Source organism: Sinocyclocheilus rhinocerous, unplaced genomic scaffold, assembly GCF_001515625.1.
Source record: "Sinocyclocheilus rhinocerous isolate Xijiao unplaced genomic scaffold, SAMN03320098_v1.1 scaffold263, whole genome shotgun sequence".
Taxonomy (NCBI): Eukaryota; Metazoa; Chordata; class Actinopteri; order Cypriniformes; family Cyprinidae; genus Sinocyclocheilus; species Sinocyclocheilus rhinocerous.
The window spans coordinates 1792901-1813236 of record NW_015645086.1 but is presented as its reverse complement, the minus strand read 5'-3'; the positions used below and the strand labels follow the sequence as shown (position 1 = coordinate 1813236).

At 36.8% G+C, this 20336-nt stretch overlaps 1 protein-coding gene across 2 annotated transcripts in view; it reads left to right on the top strand.

Moving 5' to 3' along the window:
- Positions 1 to 2971: 2971 nt before the first annotated feature.
- Positions 2972 to 20336, top strand: part of phactr3a (phosphatase and actin regulator 3a) — a 35751-nt gene continuing 18386 nt past the window's right edge. For both annotated transcript variants that reach the window (XM_016509144.1, XM_016509143.1), the window contains exon 1: positions 2972 to 3077. In XM_016509144.1, coding sequence (XP_016364630.1) covers positions 2972 to 3077 — 106 coding nt within the window. The remainder of the gene's footprint in view (positions 3078 to 20336) is intronic.

Sequence of the window (20336 nt, the reverse complement as noted above, 5' to 3'; positions counted from 1 at the left end):
AGGGGCGTAACATTTCCATCTCACGCTTGAGGTATTCGGCCAATCACAACACACTGTAGATCTGGCCAATCAGAGCACACCTCGCTTTTTAGACCGATGAGCTTTGTAAAAATCGAAGCGTTTCAAAAAGGCGGGGCATAGAGGAGAAACAATAATGTACAGTATGTGGAAAATAATGTGTTTTTTGAACTTTAAACCGCATAAACACATTTCATTACACCAAATACACAAAATAATGTTCTTTTTAGCAGCATCATATGACCCCTTTAATCAAGCTAACTACAAATTCATATTACACCATAACTTTGCATACATCCTGATTAAACATACTAATCATTGATGTCAATGTGACGTCAATATGACATCAATTGGACGTTTAAAACTTGATGTTGATTTGACGTATATTGAACGTCAAACATATTGGCCTACATAAATATTAAACCAATTTCAGTGCAGGATAACCTCCTATTTTTACCCAATTAACCACCAGAAGAAGATTGGCAATAAAGCTGAACTTCAAATGATGCTTTACAGCATCTTGATCAAATCTTGACTAATTTTTGACGTCAAATTGACATCAAGGTGCCCACTGGGAAGGCTTGTTCATACAAAGTACGATGACTATAACTATAATAACTACAACTATAAGTTTTAATATTGATTTCAGATTTTTTCCCAGCTGATAAACAATAAAAACACTGACAGCCGATCAAAATCCACCCGAATTCAAAGAGTTCGAGCATTGAATGCGGCAGACAACAAAACTGCAGCAGGGCTCTTGTTATAACAACATTGTTGTTGCGTTGGTTTGGGCGCTAAAAGTTAATGTTCTTTCTTTCTTTCTTTTAGAAATATCGTTCCTGGTGTGAACGGGTCTTTACACCATTGGCTTGTGGCAAGTGAGTGTCTTGTTGTGAGTGAGTCTCTTGAATCATTCACTTCACCGGTTTAAAAACACAGTTAAAAATCAGTTCTTTTCATTTATTATGTATGGTCATCAGTCATTTAATTAGAATTCTTCTGCACTCTTTCCCTTAAACGAACCAATTTCTAAGTTCATTCAGTTTGTTCATGAATAAGATGTCCAAATTCAATCAATATCCAGATAGCACACGTATGCACTTGATGCATGCAACACCCGCTGAGTGGCATTAAACAGCTTGAAAGATCAAAGAATTTTTAATATAACTCCGACTGGATTCTCTGAAAGAAGAAAGTCATATACACCTAGGATGACTTGAGGGTGAGTAATTTATGGACTAATTTTCATTTTTGGGTGAACTAACCCTTTAAGCTAGCGAAAATATTCGTTCACCATTCCGCTCAAAAACACCGATTCGTTCCGAACGAAACACCGCCACAAGGTCTGTAAAAAAAAAAAGAAGGAAAAAAAAAGAATGAATTCATTTATGAAGGCAGTTTAAAACGTCATTCGCTAGCATCCATCTGATAGACGTCTTTAAGATGTCAGTTTTACATGCATTCTAAATCATTGACATCTTATAAACGTCTATTTGACATCTGACCGGAAACGTCCTATAGATGTATTGCAGATGAGCAAACACGCGGTACCTTCACTCCTGATAGCACATGTACATCACGGAGACATCTGCACAATCTGACCTGTGTTGCAGCCTGGAATGAAACCACGCCATGCTGGTTTCGTCTCGCCTTTGGCTTGCTTAGTTGGGGACGCTTGACTGACTGCACAGACACTATTGGAAGAGAGCTGAACTGGATGATGACATCCCTGAATCATCAATGAACTGACTTTAGCTGAAAAAATTACTCTTTGTTATTGTCTTCTTGCATTATTGACAAACTATTTTCCTGTTTGACACTGTAAAGCTGCTTTGACACAATCAGTATTGTATAAAGCGCGCACTGCGCACTATACAAATAAAGGTGACTTGACTTGACGTCTGCATTTACATCTGTAAGACCTACCCAGCAGGCACACAATGTCATAAGACCTTGATATTTGGCTAAATTTCGGTTGCGACGTCGGGTGACCAAAATTCAATGTCAATTCAACGTCTAATGTCAATGTTAATTTGATGTCCAATACCGGCGTCAGCTGACGTTGACATTTTGTTGTTTTTAGGTTGTGTAACCAAAACCAACATTAAGTCAGCGTCAAATTGACGTCAAATACTGACGTCAACCCGATTTTCATTCTCAACCAAAATGCAACATCTGTCTGACATTGGGATCCAACGTCAAATTGACATTATATTGACGTCCGGTGCCTGCTGGGTATTTTTTAGTGTTTGCTCATCTGCAATATGTCTATAGGACATTTCCTATCAGATGTCAAATAGACGTTTAGAAGATGTCTTTAAGATGTTTATGATTTAGAATGTATGTAAAACGGACATCTTAAAGATGTCTATCAGATGTTTGTACACAGCAGATGCTTTCCAGATGAAGCGATCTTTAACAGACCTTTTGCAGACATATGTGTGCTATCTGGGACCAACCAAATCTGATCCGAATCTCATTGAGATTCGAAACATAAAATGGCACAGGATTCACTCGAAACCTATTTTCTCAAGTAAGTGACTTAAGCGAGCGAAAATATCAGTCATGATTCGTTCACTTAAAAGATTCATTCCATTTAAAAAACACTGATTCGTTCCGAGCGAAACACCACTAGGTCTGTCAAAAGCATACATGAATGAAGTCACTATGGCACAGAACTCACTCGAATATTTTCTCAATCCATAGTACTTTTTGAAGGCAGGAAATCACGCGCTTCAAAAACAAGAGACTTAAAGGCACAATATGTAATTTTTTGCCACTAGAGGGCGCGTATTCAAAACAAACAAAGAAACAAAGGCGTAGTTAGATGACGCCGTGACTGAGTGTGGAATCATGGGAGTTGTCCTCTTCATCCCCACAGCCGAAGCAATCCGATGGGACTCGGGCAGGAATCATGTTCATGGATGAGCTAATGTATTAAAGATTCCTCATGGCTTCGTCGGATGGAATATACAAATGTCTTCTGCACAGAGGCAGATCTCAAAGTGACCCGAACATCCTCAGCGAGTCTGGCATTGATCTCTCGCACAGCACAGGTAAGATGATGCATTTATTGTCTGGAGATGTCATTAGAATTCGCGCTTTTCATTTCCACGCGCGATGGAGGTGAAAGTGGCTCCATAATCTGCATTAATAGCCTCCACTTTAATTTCAGTGTTGTGCGCTGCACGATTGAGATCAATCAAATTACGCCGCATTTGATGCTCTGTCTGTATCCCGATGAAATGCATCTGGCTACCATAGTAATATTTCCCTATGGATCTGTGTTATGGTAGATATAACAGAAAACAGCATAGCAGGCAGTCTAAAGATTATGTGCCAACTGTGGCTTATGCTACCGTTCAAAACGAACAGACAAAAAGATTTAAATCCTCATTTTCACTGAGGGAGGATCCTCGTTGTCTTTTGTCTCGTGTGCACATCCTTCCGAGTGCATCTCAGTGATCATTTAATACAGTTTGCTATTGAGGACCTGATGAAATGAGATGCATTTTTTGCTGCTTTGGCAACATTGGCTGGTGGTGTGTCTGATACCTTCGTTCCGCACTGAGACTGCGCATTCACTGCTCCTGCCTATTCAACAGAGCGGGTCAATGGTGTCTCCTGAAGAAACTGATGTAGTGATGTTTCTAGAAGGCAGCTTTTCTTGATGGTGGACAAAAAGCACATCTCATTGGAGTATTTGGTGTGGTCTGAAATGTATGGTTTGTGTTCATTGTCATTATAGAAGGGGCGAATCTCATCAAACAACTGTCAAGAATGTCCGGGTCATATTACACCCCAAATTCAGAGGAAAGAAATACAAGACTGTGCTATAATAAGAAACCAGGAAGAGATAGAAAAATAATCCCAGTTTTAGAATTCCTATTTTTTCCCCCCATTTTGTGTATTTTTATAACAGTTAAGCACATTTTTGCTCTCAGTTCTCAGTACTGTGATGTGAAAAATAATTAATTATATATTATTTTGTTACTATGTGCTGTATGCATCATGGCAGTAATTGTAGTGTTGCTTCAATCATGCTGAACTTTTAATATGTTATTTAATATATTGATCTATGTATTATTTTATTTTATAATTGAATGTTTTAGAATCTATTTATGTTTTACTGTAATATCACAATGAAAATCACCATTGAGAAAAAAGGAATAAAAAAAAGTCCTAATGTGTTACATTTAATGAGAATTTTGGGTGAAATGTGCTTAATTGTCAATGTAACAAATTATTAATAATTACTTTATTATTACTGTGTCTTATATGTCTAGAGAGAGAGAGATGATTTTATATCATATACAGTTATATACTGTAAAAAATTTACAAAAATTAATCTCTCTGAATTTTAATTTTAATTATACACAGTATGTGTGTATGTATGTATATATTTACATATAAGAATATATAATAAGAATACACACACACACACACACACACACACATAAATACACTATATAATATATACATACATACACAATGAAATTATTGCAACACATTTGAACATTTCACTTTGTAATTGTCTATATATCATGACAATGACAAAGTGAAATGTCCAAATGTGTTGCAATGTGTTTTTTGTCAAATGATGTGCTTAACTGCCATTAAAATAAAGTAAATAATCATTCTAATAGTCCTAAAACTGTGTATATATTCAGAATTTATTGTGAAATATGGTCATCACATGCTTTAATGGGATTTACCTTTAGTCACCAGGAGCGCTTTGCTTTGAACGTGAGGTTCAATGTATAAATGGCGTGGAAATTCACAATGACCAAGCAATCCTGTTCTGTCTTGGGAAAGAATAAGAACAAATACCAGTTGATCTTTTTCAATCTGAACGTAAAATCTATTGCGATAAAGATAACTTCTTTGAATCCCCCGCAGTGTCACCTTTAGCTTCATTGGTTTATTCTGTAGGGACCACTATTTCATCATGGCTGCGCTACCAATCAATGAGGCCAAGAGTCATGTTAACCTGTTCTCTTTTTAGTGATGAAAAAATCAGATGTAACATGACATCTGCAGGTACTTCCATTCCACTCTGACAGTGTGGGAGCAGCACAATTTTACAAAAGACTCTTCTCTGTTAAGTGCAGGTATTTTTAGGCCTTTAAATACAGAGGAAATACATTTCTAGATTAATCCAGATGCTCAACAGTTATATAGAAAAAAGAGCTGCTTTAAGTGGCACTTTGACATTTATCTTAAAAATAATGCATTAAAAGAATGACTTTTGCATTAAAATGTCAGTATTACAGGAGCACAGGGAAGACCGATGGAGCTAAGAAAGATATGTGAGATGTAAGAGAGAGTGAGATTGAGACAGGAGTAGAGAGACAGAGTAATCGAGTGAGTCTGGTGTGCTTTGGTGCTTTCTGTTACTCATCGACCAGTGCCGGTGGTAGATGCTGTGGGTGATGCATCATTCTCTTCTCGAGCTCAACGTTTATTAATTAAATGTCTGAACGATATGTGGCCAGTAATGCACGCCTGGAGAAGATTGCTGCATCACGATTTAACAACGAGGAAGTTCACACCGCTCACAGATGCCTGTTAACACTTCAGTTTGTCATGGTGCTGTTTTAGCACTTTCCTTCTTCATAAGAATATCTGTCATTGCATCAGCATCCTACTCCCAACCTTCATGGAAATATCAAATTTAACCCTCTGATGCATCAATTCCGAGGGGGAAATTTGTTACCAATATTTTTACTAATATGTGTATATATACTGTTCAAATGTTTTAGTTTTTTTTTTTTTCACATGGTTTTTGAAATCTCCTATAGGCTCACCCCGGCCAAATTTATTTGATCAAAAATATAGCAAAAACAAATATTGTAAAATATTATTATAATTAAAAATAGCTGTTGTCTATGTTAATATATTTTAAAATGTAATTTATTCCTGTAATTTTAAAGCTGAATTTTCAGGAGTCATTAGTTTTCAGTGTCACTTGATCCTTCAGAAATCATTCAAATATGCTAATTTGCAGCTTAAGAAACATTTCATATTATTATAAATGTTGCAAACAGTTGTTTAAAGGGGTCATATGATGTTGCTAAAAAGAACATTATTTTGTGTATTTGGTGTAATGAAATGTGTTTATGTGGTTTAAGGTTAAAAAAACCACATTATTTTCCACATACTGTACATTATTGTTGCTCCACTATGCCCCGCCTTTCTGAAACGTGCCGATTTTTACAAAGCTCATCGGTCTGAAAAGCGAGGTGTGCTCTGATTGGCCAGCTATCCAGTGCGTTGTGATTGGCTGAATATCTCAAGCGTGTGACGGAAATGTTACGTCCCTTACCATACTGTGATGGTGTGTCCCGGCCGGAGAGACGAGACAAAAGAAATACGTCACTACACTGAAATAAAGTCGGCAGCAACTTCCGGTTCACGCGGACTTTAAAGATGTTATAAATGTCTTTACTGTCTTTTTTGATAAATGTAATGCATATTTTAAGTATATTATATTATATTATATTATATTATATGATCAGATTAGTCTTTTTTGAGGTATTTTCCATCAGACTCGTCATCACTTCAATAAAACAACTATTTTGATTTCATGTTGGCGTATAATGATATGCAGTGACAGTGATATAGAGAAAAATCCTAAAATTATGGATAAACTTCATCACTCATGATGGTTTGAATGCAGCACCATGATTGGTTAAAGACTGACTGCTTTAGAGGATGTCATGCATCAAAGGGCTAATTTGTCTATACTTCTAGCACAACATTCTCTTGCTCATACTAGTTATGATTAATTATTCATATTTCCCCATGAGCTGATTCGCTACATAGCTCTCAGAGGTGCGTTAACCTTTTAAACTCTGCCCAGTAGTCAAAGAGTGCTTCAGAGGTTGAACAGGAAGACAGAGAGACATCATGATTGAGATCTGTTTCGTATCAGTAGATTTGAGGCATCGTTCCATAAGATAATCATCAGGTTCATTAAAAGAGTCTTAAATTTAGATTCTATGATGCACCACATGCCCTGCTCACTTCACACCTCTTTACACATTAATAGTGTTTTCACAATTTGGTGAACTTCTTGCCCCTGAAAAATGAGAAATTTGTATTTTGTAACTAAGATAAAGTGAACATTTTGGGCTATTCAAGACACAGAGAAATACTTTATAAAGAGACTAAAGACTGATTTAAAGTCTTATATGAGTCTTAATTTCTTAGATCTTTTTCAGTTTTTCTTTATGTCCTGTGCACTAGGCAATGTACTGAATATTTCATTAGGAAAAATGAGAAATCATCCTTAATAATTATGCTCACTTGGCTATGTAACAGTATTTTAAAGTTTCTTGTAAATAACAAATAGCATTACATTGGGGTTTGTGCAAAGGCTGGTGTTCAGAGGTGGGCTATGACTCATCAGCTTCCCTTGTGCTGGCTGGTGCGAGTGCTTGTTCACCAGGGTGTGTGTAGTGTCTGATGAAAAGGTCTGGCCCAGAAAGTCCTTGATATTTCTTTTCATGCATCTTTCACTTCTTTGGTTCTTTGGATTTGCATAAAACAGCATTGTTTTAGACTGAATATGATTTAGAGGTCGACCGATTGATCGGCCGATTTTGGCATTTTTTTAATTAATCGGCATCGGCCGATTGTGCTGCAAATTAGGCCGATTTATAGGCAGGCGCACCGGCGGGCAGCTAAGCGTTGTTGTGGAACTCCCTCTGTGGCTGCGTGAGACGGAGCAGCTCACACTCTGCAGCCGCGACTTGTCCACACACAGCTTCAGCTAATGATGGCAGGGCAAAACAGACCGTTTCGAAAGCGTAATTACGTTTTACCCTACTAGAATTGATGCCGGAAAGTTATCATATTCATAAGGGCAACAAGTCATTTGCTTGTGAAAGTAGAAACACGTTCAATTGAGACGAAACTTCTGGGCTGATTATAATGTGCATGTTAACTTTCCACGTGAAATGTGTCTGTGGGTCCGACAATAGCCTCCACGATGTCATCGCTCGTGGCCAGTGCACTCTTAAGCAGTTATGAGCAGCAGGCTGTGTAATATGTGTGAACTTTTATTTTTGTTATCATTGTGGCCATTTGACTTATAGCAGTGTCCAGTGTTTCCTATACATCGAGTTATTTGTGGCGGCTCGTCACAATATCAAAACTGACTGCCACAAATAGATTTTCCAAAAGGCTTATACTTTGTTGAATAAAATGAGCATTCACGTTTCAAAATTAAAATGCAAACCCTGCAGTAATCATTTACTCAAACTCACTTTTATGAGATGAATGGAAAAAAAAAAGAAAATCGGCCAAAAAAATAGGCATCATATATCGGTCATCAGCTGCCCTGATTTCTAAATATTGGCATCGGCATCGGCATCGGCCAGTGAAAAACCCATATCGGTTGACCTGTACTGTGATTGCGTCCTTAAGAAGATGGTGGAATTCTCCTGTGTTTGGTTTTGCAGTGGCTTGAAAGGCAGTATCAGTGTTTCACTTAAGCTACTTTCATTTGTGCAGCTGTCATAGTTGATACGAGCAGTTGTCTTTTAAGGGTAAGAGCCCTCAGTAGAGGTTCTGGTGAATATTAGATGAAACATAGAAGGTACAAGGCAAACACAAGCTCAGAGTTTAGCCTAGCTGACAGATCTTGATCATGACTGCTTGTATGTATTTGTATGATGTATTTTTTGTTGCTTATCCACACAAGACATTGATATCAGTTGTGTGATATTCTGTCTTGAGAGTGCTCTACAGCATCATGCTGTAGATCAGCACAGCAATACATCTCATGTGATTATGAATTTTGACAGGACAAGGTTTATTTTCCTTCCCTCAAGTACATCTGTACAAATATGCTGACAAACAATCCCACCAGGATTTTATGGGACTTTTTTTCTTTTTTTTTTTGTGGCCTAAAATGAATGAATTCACTGCAGCTTGCAACAATATTTATAACAGCAACAATGCAACAATATTTGTGGCATTTTTGTGTTGTTGTGCACTGAAAACCCAGCAACAATCATGATGTTCTAATGCAGATAGTGATGTTAAGAGTACAATTACCTGTAAATACTGAAAGTACAGTATTGTGTTAGACACAATATCTTGCACAATTTTATCATTGTCTCATCTTGTAATACTGTTTTTGCATTTTGTTTTACAGTTTATAATAGTATTATCAGTGATTGCATTAATTTGAAATATTGAAAATGTGCACATCCAGTAAAATGATGTTGAATGTTGAAAAATGTAAATCTAATCTACTGGTAAATTCAGGTATTATATGATGACAAGCAAAAAAAACAAAAAACAATTATATATATATATATATATATATATTTTTACACACACACACACACACACACACACACATAAACTATATATAAATGCTACAGTAAAAACCTATTAAATGGTTAACGGTAAATTCCCCTACTTTATATGGGGAAAAACGGTATTGTACATTTAATGTAATTTTACGGTAAAATACAGTTTTTGGAAGTGAAAAGGAATGTATAATTTACAGTGAAAAAACGTAAATTGACATTCCCAGAATTCACATTTGACGTGTTACATTTCACATTTGATATTTTTTCATTGAAATAACTGTTTCTTATCAACTATATCAACTAATATCAACTATAACTAAATATTTTTTTCTTATCAGTTATGTTCATTAGGGTTATATGTTACATCTAATGTTGTTAAATTAATGTTTATTTGCATTACGTTAGTGTCGTGTGTTACCATGATGGTGTTTAGTATTTGTGTGAATGACACAGTGCACCTTCTCTATATAATAGTATTTCCCTCCTCAGCTTATAGAAAAGCTGCTTATGATGAGCTTTGGTTCATCATGTGACTTTCTCATCACCACCTGCTTTTGGTGGTTATCAGAGTATTACAAGGTTACTAAACAGATTTCAGAACTTTTAATAGGTTGGTATAATAAAATTATATCAGTTAATAAAATATGGTTTTTAAATGTAAATTTAAATTAAATCTGTAAAACCAAAAATGTTGCTACTGTATTTTTTACGGTAAAATTCTGGCAACCACATCTGCCAGTTTTTTACAGTTAATTTTACGTTTTTTTTTTTTACAGTGATAGTATCATTAAACCTCTTGAAACTTAAATTTTATGCCACATGTAAATATAGGCATTGGATAATACACTTTTGGAAAGACAATAAACAAATGTAAATTGTGAATGATTTAGTGAGATCACATGAAAATAATAAATATTACCCTCTTTGTCGCCTGAATGGGCCTCATTTCTCCAAGCCAACCTTTATGATATTCTGATCTCTTGGTTTGGGTGCCTCCTTCAGTGTAAGTATGTGAAAAATAATATCACACCTTTCCACAACAAACCACATAATGAGGTGTCAGTTGCTGAAATGTGCGAGACTGTTATGTGCTGAAGTTTAGTATACTTAGAGGGTGTGTTCAAATCCCTAACCCTATGAACGTTAGTGGTTTTAGTCTTTGCAAAGATGCTTATAAGCAATAACAACACTGTTACTATATTTCTCTCGTGTGTACATCAGTGGCTTGTGCCTTTAAAAATCCTTAGGTGTCATTCCAGCTTGAGATTGTCTTTCCTCAATGCAGACTAAGGTATATGCACTGCATAGTGTACAAGAGGAGACAAGACCTGACCTTGTCAAGCACAGTTCAGCGGCTCCCAGCTCTCCTCAGGCGTGAAAACTGAACACAACAACAAGCTCAGCCACCTCCCCAGAGATACAACACAGAGCAGATAAGGCATATGACAGGCTGTCTTTTCAGTTGTGTATATATCTGAAGCAAAAAGTTTCATATTTTTGAGGATATGTGTGTGACAGTGAAAGAGAAAGATTCAGAACTGAGTTTGTACAAAACAGAGACGCCTCAGCCATATAGTTTCATTACTGTGGCTCTCAAATTAGAAATTAGCTTCACAGTCTTAGAGTCATGGGCGTAGCTTGTGGGGGGGCCAGGGGGGCCTGGCTCCCCCATAGCGATTTAAGAATTTTACTAAATATTTATTTATAAAGTTTTTTCTATGAAGTAAAAATGGAGAAATATCTCCGTGATGTCTCGTGAAAGCTCGAGAGGGAACTAAAATGTGTTTAAAAGTAACGTTACGTCTGACCAAATCCACCGGTTCGGTTTGGCCCCCCCAAACTCAAACGTCAAGCTACGCCTATGCTTAGAGTATATGATAATAACTCATAATAATTAATAAATTGCTATATAGTTAATCTACTGTAAAATGACTAAATAAAAAATGTTAATAGCTCAGTAGACTTAGCAGTTATATACCATTTTAGTATCAATTTTGCCTCAAATGTTTCTACTAAAACAATAGCAACAACAACATCAACAAAAAAATATGAAATATTCTCATATAGTATCAATCTCATATAATATCAATATAGTTCTCAGAAGAATTTTTCATTAATAATTTTTTGGAGCAAGGATGCATTAAATTGATCAACAGACACAGTAAATCCATTAATAATGTTACAAAAATATCCTATTTCAAAAAAGTGCTGTTCTTTTGAACTTTATTCATTATAGAATCCTGAAAAAAATAGTTTTATGGTTTCCACAAAAATATGAAGCTGCACAACTGTAGAATTTCTGAAGGATTATGTGACACTGAAGACTGAAGAGTAATGATGCTGAAAAATCAGCTTTCATCACTGGAATAAATTACATTTTATAATATATATATTATCATAGAAAACAGTTATTTTAAATTGCAATAATATTTCACAATATTACTGATTTTACTGTATTTCTGTATCTGTACATTTTTTTTAACATTAAAGAATCTTACTGACCGTAAACTGTTGAATGAAAAAAGATTCTTCTTTCCCATGGGAGGCCATTAGCTTTTCCACGACATTCTAATTTATTGAGATGCACCTGTATATGGGTTCAAATTGTAATCACTGTTCTTCACAGTCAACAGATCCGAGTATCTTGCCTCTCTCATTTGCTGAGCGATTGACAGAGGAAATCTAGTTAATATGGAATGCAATGCTGTTGGAAAGAGCAGGCCTCACTCTCGGCATACCTGAGCCATCTAAAATATTTCATAAGCTCATTTCTCATTCATAAGCTCGAGCGGAGCTGCCTTGGATGGATGGCATAGCTCAGCTGAACCTGAGTTTATTGTGCTGTTCGTGATTCAATGAATTTTAGAGCTGCCCGATGAGACAAAGTTACCTAAGTGTCTGTTTGTGTTGAACGGTAAGTGAAACCATCACTGTAATGCAGTTTAAAGGCATTTGGATGGAGTCAGGGGAAGGATTGATAAAGAGAGAGACTGAGTGGGTGTGAGCAAAGGGGAAACGGGGGAGGGGAGGTGGGAAAAAACAATGAAGAGACGCAGAAGGATGAAAATTACTTCAAGTGACTCACCAGAGATCAATGAAGACCTTTAAAGAGCAAATATATACATTTGGCAATACTCACAGCGAACATTAGGACATATTTCTATTCTGAACCAACACACGCCCACGTCAGAGTCAGAAGTGCTTTTCAAAACGCGTTTGTGATGCGGTTGTCAGTGTGTCATTCTGTGATTAGCTTGACGTATGCAATCATTTTCAGCATATATGACTGTCTTACACCTTTTACATCAGTGCTTCTCAACCTTTTTTGTGCCAGCGCCCCCCTACCCATTATTCAGGTCCCTTACCACCCCTATCAAATAAAATGTAGTCTTAATCATTGTCACTGAATATTAAAGTTGATTATTATCTTTTCAAGTCGTCACCTTTATTTATATAGCGATTTATACAATTCAATACAAAGAAGATTTACAGTGTTAAAGAGGAAAATAATGTCTCCATAATGCAAACAGTTTGTGTTTATAATGAGGACTATTATTATATTTAGTACCATTCAAATGTTTGGGGTCATTCCGATTTTAATTTAAGGATCAATTAAATTGATCCTTTCAATATCCTTTCAATATAATTACAATAATTTAACAATTTTGTCTTAAAAAGTCAACATAAAACACTACTACACCGGACACGAACGGTGCGTCAAAGCCCATAGAACCCATTATAATTAGTGATTCTGTCACTGAATGCACGCTAAGTTGCCCACAGTAAACTCATGCCGCGTTATGTTTCTGATGCTTGCGGTACCATGCTAACTGGACAAATAGATATAGAAAGCTCGCTTTGACGTATCCAGTGTAAACACGGCATTAGGACGTTGCAGACCATTTTCTTTGGCAAGTTTCAGCTCATACATCTTTGGTGTAAACTCGCCTAAGGCTCCCCAAGAACACCTCAGCTCCCCCCAGCTTCCAGCACCCCCCCGATGCTCTCCGAACGCCCCCTGGGGGGTGTTACCTCCCCAGTTGAGAAACACCATTTTACATTGAAAGCTGTACATGCAGCAGGACTGAATGTGCATTGTGGGTAATGTGGGCCAACGGGAGGCTCGTTCTGAATGGCAGGGTAAGCAGCGAGGGCTTCAGCACCATAGAGAGTGACCCGGGCCAGATGACTGCCACAAATACTGTGCTTGTCACGGGTGCACTGCTGAGCGGACTGAGGAGCAAGGAACGGAGAGAGACGAGGAGTACATCAATCCAACTGGGTTTAATTGACACAGCGGAACACACACACGCTATACATAATGACATGAACAATACCGGACGCTGGAGCACACACAGGGAACCCTATTTATACACACAGGAGGAGGGGATGACGAGACACACCTGGGAGCAATGAAACATCAAGGGAAACACCTGGGACAAATTAAACATGGGAAAGGAAGGCACATGAGGAGCAAAACAACCACAAAACACGGAACAGAGTCTGACAGTGCTCACAGAGACTCAGCAGCTGTGGCAGATAATACACTCTCAACAATGACCATCTAGCACAGAGAGCCTTTGCTTCTCGCTTGTGGCTTCTGTGCCCTTAATGTCTTTAGTTGCCATTCTGTTCTATGTTTGAATCCATTCTGTTCTAATATTAAGATTAAGTGAGTCACCATGCAAGAGTTTTAGTTGTAATACAGGCAAAACATGAATCAAGTAAATCTGACTTTTTTGTATTTGCAGTGCAGTGTCTTCATTCACTATGTTTATTAATATAATTATTTTTGGTATGAGACACAAACCACCTGATTGTAGTTACTAATGAGCAACAAGAAAATAAAATAAAAAGATTTAAAGGGATAGTTCAACCAAAAATGTAAATTCTGTCATTATTTACTCACTCTCATGTTTTTCCAAACCCGTTTCTTTCTTCTTTTGAAGAATGTTGCTGGAATCCATTGACTTCCATAATATTTTATTCCATACTGTGAAATTCAAAGTCTACCAGCAACTGTTTGGTTACCAACATTTTTCAAATTGTCTTCTTTTGTGTTCAACAGAAGAAAGAAACTCATACAACACGAGGGTGAGTAAATAATGACAGAATTTTCATTTTTGGCTGGACTATCTCTTAAATATGCCTTAAAATAGCTTGAATATAAATTTACACCAATACCTCATTTAATGTGCACATGGTCCCAGGAATATGCTAATTAGTCCCCACCTCCACTCAATCACACCAGCTTGGACCTGCTCCACTTGGTTAAATTAATTTGTATATTTTTGAGTCTTTGGTGCAGTTTTAAGGAGAATGCTCAGCTTATATAAACTATGTAGAGCCACTTGGTAAATAGTAATTTCACACAGTATATTATCCAGATGTATACCTGATCGTAGCTGAATATTATCTGGAAAGACTGCATTTTACAGATTAAAGATTTTCTTGATAAGCTGGTCATGAGGGTGAGCACCGAAGGTCATTATATGAATATAAATGGAAAATCTCAAAACATTAACCTGTCTGATTTGTCAGGGTTTGCTGCCTAAAGGTGCATGAAGCTTATGGAGTTTCCAAGTAAGACTATCATCAAAAATTCAGTGATATAAGCCATGGTGAGCTGGGTGACCTGAACTTGACCTGTGACATAAATCATGACCAAGAAATTTAAATCACTATTGACTTCTTTAGAAATTGTGGGGGGAAAAAAGAACATTGAATGGGTACATATTAATCATCATATTCATGCTCTTGCTTTACTACAAGTAGGCTACTAGATACAGACAGACATCCAGAGTTAAATGCTGGTCTGAATAAGTAATGTAATGAAGAATGTAAGTCAGTTAAGGAAGTAAATTAAGCTGCATAAATGAATCTTGAGGAACAGTTATATTTCTTCTTCTGCTTAGTAGTAAGAATGAGACTCAGTGCAGTGGATCAAGATTTGGCTGGTTAGGATAAGCCAGTTAAAGGCATCGTTCACCAACAAAGACGATTCTGTCATTATTTACGTGCTCTCGTGTGGTCACAAACCCATAGGAAATTATTTCTTCTGTGGATACTTTTAAAAATGTCTCCAAAGGTGTCCAGTGTTGTTTTAGACCCCTCTGAATGGAGTTTCACTGAATGGACAAAAACAGTTGAAATGTTCTGGAACGACGTGAGGGTGAAGTAAATAATGACAGAACTTTCATTTTCGGGTGAACTATCCCTTTAACTTTGGAGGCTCTTAAAAGCGTGAAATGGACTTTATCCTTGTCTGCTTGTCTGAGCATTTGACCATGAGGCCTTGAAATGTTCATATTTCTTAGGAGAGTTCTTTGAGTAAATTTAACACCTTCAGCTCTATATTACAGAGAAAAAAAAAGAAAAATGAAAGTCTACACAACTGATTCCTATTCAGAGGACAATGTCCATGGTCTCATACCCAGCATGCATTGTTTGGAATTTTCAGTTTTCTTTAGCGCTCAGCGGTTTTTTTTTTTTTTTCATCATCACAGCTTGGTCCTGTAAGTTAGTGTCAAGCCTTAGATGTGACAGAGAATAGAGCGGTCTGCTTGATGCCAGAAGCTACTGTTGCTTTTCCTAAGCAACACTGGCCAAAGCTCGGAGCTGTCTCGAGTCCCTTTAAGCCGCGTCAGAGACTTGTTATTTAGTCTGTTCCACTTTTAGCATCTTGAGGAGGCTACACCGCAGGCAGTTGTCTTCTGACAGATGGCTGCACAGTTGTTGAGCCAGTGGGTAAACTATGGGGTTTCTTTTGTTGGAGGACCGGAACTGCTCATTTCTCACACTAAACTACCTGCTCTTATGATTTCTGAAAACTGACTGCTTGTATTTTCATACTGATAAGACTTATATGTACCTGGTTATGTGCCTGGTTTTCTATCATTTTATGAAAATGTACACAAACATCTTTTTTTTTTTTTTTAAATGTTGGATTCTTTGTGAGTCATTATATGCTTTTATTGATCTGTTTGGTTGATCAAAAGCATATTTGTTTACTTTTCATACTCTGTGACTCTCTCTGACCAATTGACTGAACCAGTATAAATTATATTGTTTCTTTCTCTTTGATCTGTTAAAAGCAGGACCAACTGAAATGTACCTCTTCAACCTTGATAATAATAAATGTTTCTTGAGCACCAAATCAGCATATTAGAATGATTTCTGAAGGATCATGTGACACTGAAGACTGGAGTAATGATGCTGAAAATTCAGCTTTGCATCACAAGAATAAATTACATTTTAAAATGTATTAACATAGAAAACAGTTATTTTAAATTGTAATAATATTTCACAATGTTACTGTTTTTACTGCAATTTGATCAGATAAATGCAGCCTTGGTGAGCAAAATAATTTTTTTTTTTAAATTGACCAACCCCAATCTTTTCAACGGTAGTGTATACAGTATATAAATAGCATAAGCCAAAGAAAGTAACCCTGAACACAGATCAAAGAGCAAATTCCCTTAAAGGGGTCATATGACGCGATTTCAATTTTTCCTTTCTCTTTGGAGTGTTACAAGCTCTTGGTGCATAAAGAAGATCTGTAAAGTTGCAAAGACTAAAGTCTCAAATCCAAAGAGATATTCTTTATAAAAGTTAAGAGTTAACCACGCCTACCTAAAACGGCTCGTTCTAACACGCCCCCACATATAGGCCTGTCACGATAACAACTTTTTGCGGTGGGGCATAGAGGAGAAACAATAATGTACAGTATGTGGAAAATAATGTGTTTTTTTAACTTTAAACCGCATAAACACATTTCATTACACCAAATACACAAAATAATGTTCTTTTTAGCAGCATCGTATGACCCCTTTAATTAAAGAACAAGAAAATTCAGATCTGATCTCATATCTTTGTATAGGGCCTCTTTATGCAACAGAATATTGTGTCTGTTTACACTGGCTGTAAAAAAAAAAAAAAACTGGTCTCAGATCAGCCCTAAACAGCACAACTAGCCCCTAATATGGAGCCCCCCCTGGCCCAACCACTTACAATGAGGCCCACGTTCATGTGTCTGCTATGATTGCATCTTTAGTCATTGATGAATTGAATAATATTCTCAATCTCTCACTTTCATCTCTGGGGTGACATTACAATAACTGCTCTCAGTATCTATCTACTGCAGACAAATGGGTTTTGCCCGCTGCCTGTTTATATGGTCAGCATCTCCAAAACAAGCCTCAGAGGACAGACCATAAGCAACTCCATTACATTTACATACATTTACTTAAAGCCTCTCCCAATGCCAAAGAGCTTTATTAAATAAGGCATCCATCACATCTGAGTGTAGAGGTTCAAACTGAATTTCAACTTGAAATTGTTTGTTTGATATAAAAGGTTTATATTATCCAGAGCATTTTGCCTGAGCTGGAAATGTATGAGTTGAGATGTATGTATTAAAAACATACATATATGAAGTATTATGGACCATTTAAGGATGTTCTTGGGAATGACATAGACACATGTTTTCTTTGATGCTTAATTCCTCTCATATATTTAATCCAGAATGGCATTGATACAGTATTCTGCTCAAAATCTACTAAAGGGTAATTAAATGTAACAAATCATGTAAAAAATATATCATCTTTTATTGGAAAATTAAACAGCATTTTATCAAACCTTCATAACTGCCTAATCATTTAAACTGAGAAGATAGTGATCAAACTTTTATAAATAAGTATATAAGTTTTTATAAAATCACCTTTCAATTTCAGCGAGTGAAGAACACATTTACACACATGTATTACGTACATTACGGTCTCTGTCAGACAGCACGATGAAGCTGCTCAGGCTGCCAGTTTCTCTTTCTTCATGACATAGTCAAAGTCAAAACATCCACTAGTGTGAATTTTCCAAGTAATGCTTGTACTATTTCCTTGTATTGTGCACGTTATTTTTTGACAGACATTGATGCTGTGATATTCAAATATTAACGTGCATAAGGGTTGAACTTGTTGTTTTTTTGGGTATTATAAATCATGCTGGAGATGTTCGAAATGCTTTTTGCGTAGTTCATTATACTTATTTTACGGTGAAAATTAACAGGAATCAAACAAGATTGTCCAGATACGAAGCACATATTAATGTCAGGTGTAAAGGCGGCTGAAGACTAACGGAGTGTAAATTTTCTGACAAAGCTATAGGCAGTATTTGCCAATCTGCAGTGTTAAAAAGGCGGCTTGTAGTGTCTCTCAGTCTCTTTGTTGTCTGGGTTTGTTAATCGAACAGATATCCACCTCTTTAAAATCACGTTTGAAGTGTTTTGTAATGAGCTGTGACAGAGATAAACGCCTTTGATAAAAAGGATATGAACTTCTAAAGCAGCCTAAATCAAACCAGGTAGGATTACTTAACATGATCTCCCTTTTATTTATTTATTTTATTTTATTATCATCTTTTATGTATCGGGATGTGTTCTACAATAGTAGTGCCTGGAACTAAGACTGCTTCAGTCTCAATAAAAATATAAACCAGTGTTATTTTAGTATCGCCGATGTACTATTATAGTTTTTGTCAATATTTTTGGAATTATATTTTATTTTTGTATTTTCACTTTCATTTTAGTTGAAGTTTTAGTATTTTTGTTGTGTTTTTGTCATTTTTAATAGTTTTTCCCCCCAAAATATGTCTATGTAGTTTTTATTCATTTTTATTTATTCGTTTATTTAGTTTGAGTTATTTTAGTACTTAAAGTTAAACTAAACAAACATGAGAAATGTTGCCTTGGCCACTAGCTGAAATAAAATAAGTTCCCTTTCAAGGGAACTTCGAACTGCGTCCTCTAGGGGTCGCTATGGGGAACGCCTCGTTGTGACCCGTGTCTGAATCATACATTGAAAAAACACCAACTCATTGGGCGGCGACAGCCATGACGTTACTACCGGTGCGACTATAGTAGCACCAGTAGTGACGTCATGGCTGTCGCCGGCCAATGAGTTGGTGTTTTTTCAATGTATGCTTCAGACACGGGTCACGACGAGGCGTTCCCCATAGCGACCCCTAGAGGACGCAGTGTCTCATTCCCTACTCAGGGAACCATGGTTACATAAGTAACCTGAGACGTTTTATTTTATTTCAGTAAATATTATTTTATTTTATTTCAGTAAATATTTATTTTGATTCAGGTAACAAAATTTTTTTTTATGGTTTTAGTTTTAGTTTTTACTTTACGATAATAACCCTGACATACAGTACTGCTTCAGGTTTGCTATTACAATAAAAGTGGGTGTGTTCTGCACTGTAATTTTGTCCTCTATTGTATTATAATGGTTATAGAATTAATACACTTTGTATGCATAAGTGATATTCAGAGTCTTATATCAGTGGTTTTGGCAGGTGTTTTTGAGATACTGGGCATCTGTTGCACACAGCCAGCATGCAGGCATTTGTGGTGCTTTGCTCTCCTGTTGCTTCATGAATAACTGCACAGATATTCATTCAAATATTGTCAGATGTACTGGATAATAATTACTACTCCTTTTAAAACTTCTCCTGCTTTCATAACCGTACTTCTTAATAGCATTGTGTAACAGATCAACATCTGCTGTTACTGCACCCACCGATATGTTAATATTAGCTAATATTCCATAAATGAGCATTTTTATTCTGTTTTCCATTCCAAAAGATTGTCCAGCGTGATGCCAGCCCCTTGTAAGGCTAGTGTGCTTGATATTATATGTTATGAAAGGCCGGGCCCTGATTGGCTGCTGGAGGTCTTCTGCCAGCGCTTCCGTATAGCAACAGACCCCCGTTCCCCCCTCCCCTGCCCATTTCCCCATTTTCCCTTTCGTAAGACAGTGGCAGCCCCTCGTACAGCGCTCAGATTCTGCCTTCGACGAGGCTTTGCTCTGCTGCTGCATCTGGGGGAGCAGTAACCATAGTAACAGCTAGGTTTTGCTGACCCTGGCTTTGATGACTCGCCGCGCCACACAGTTTTCAGGCTTGACCTGGATTCCTTATACTGCTGGTTAC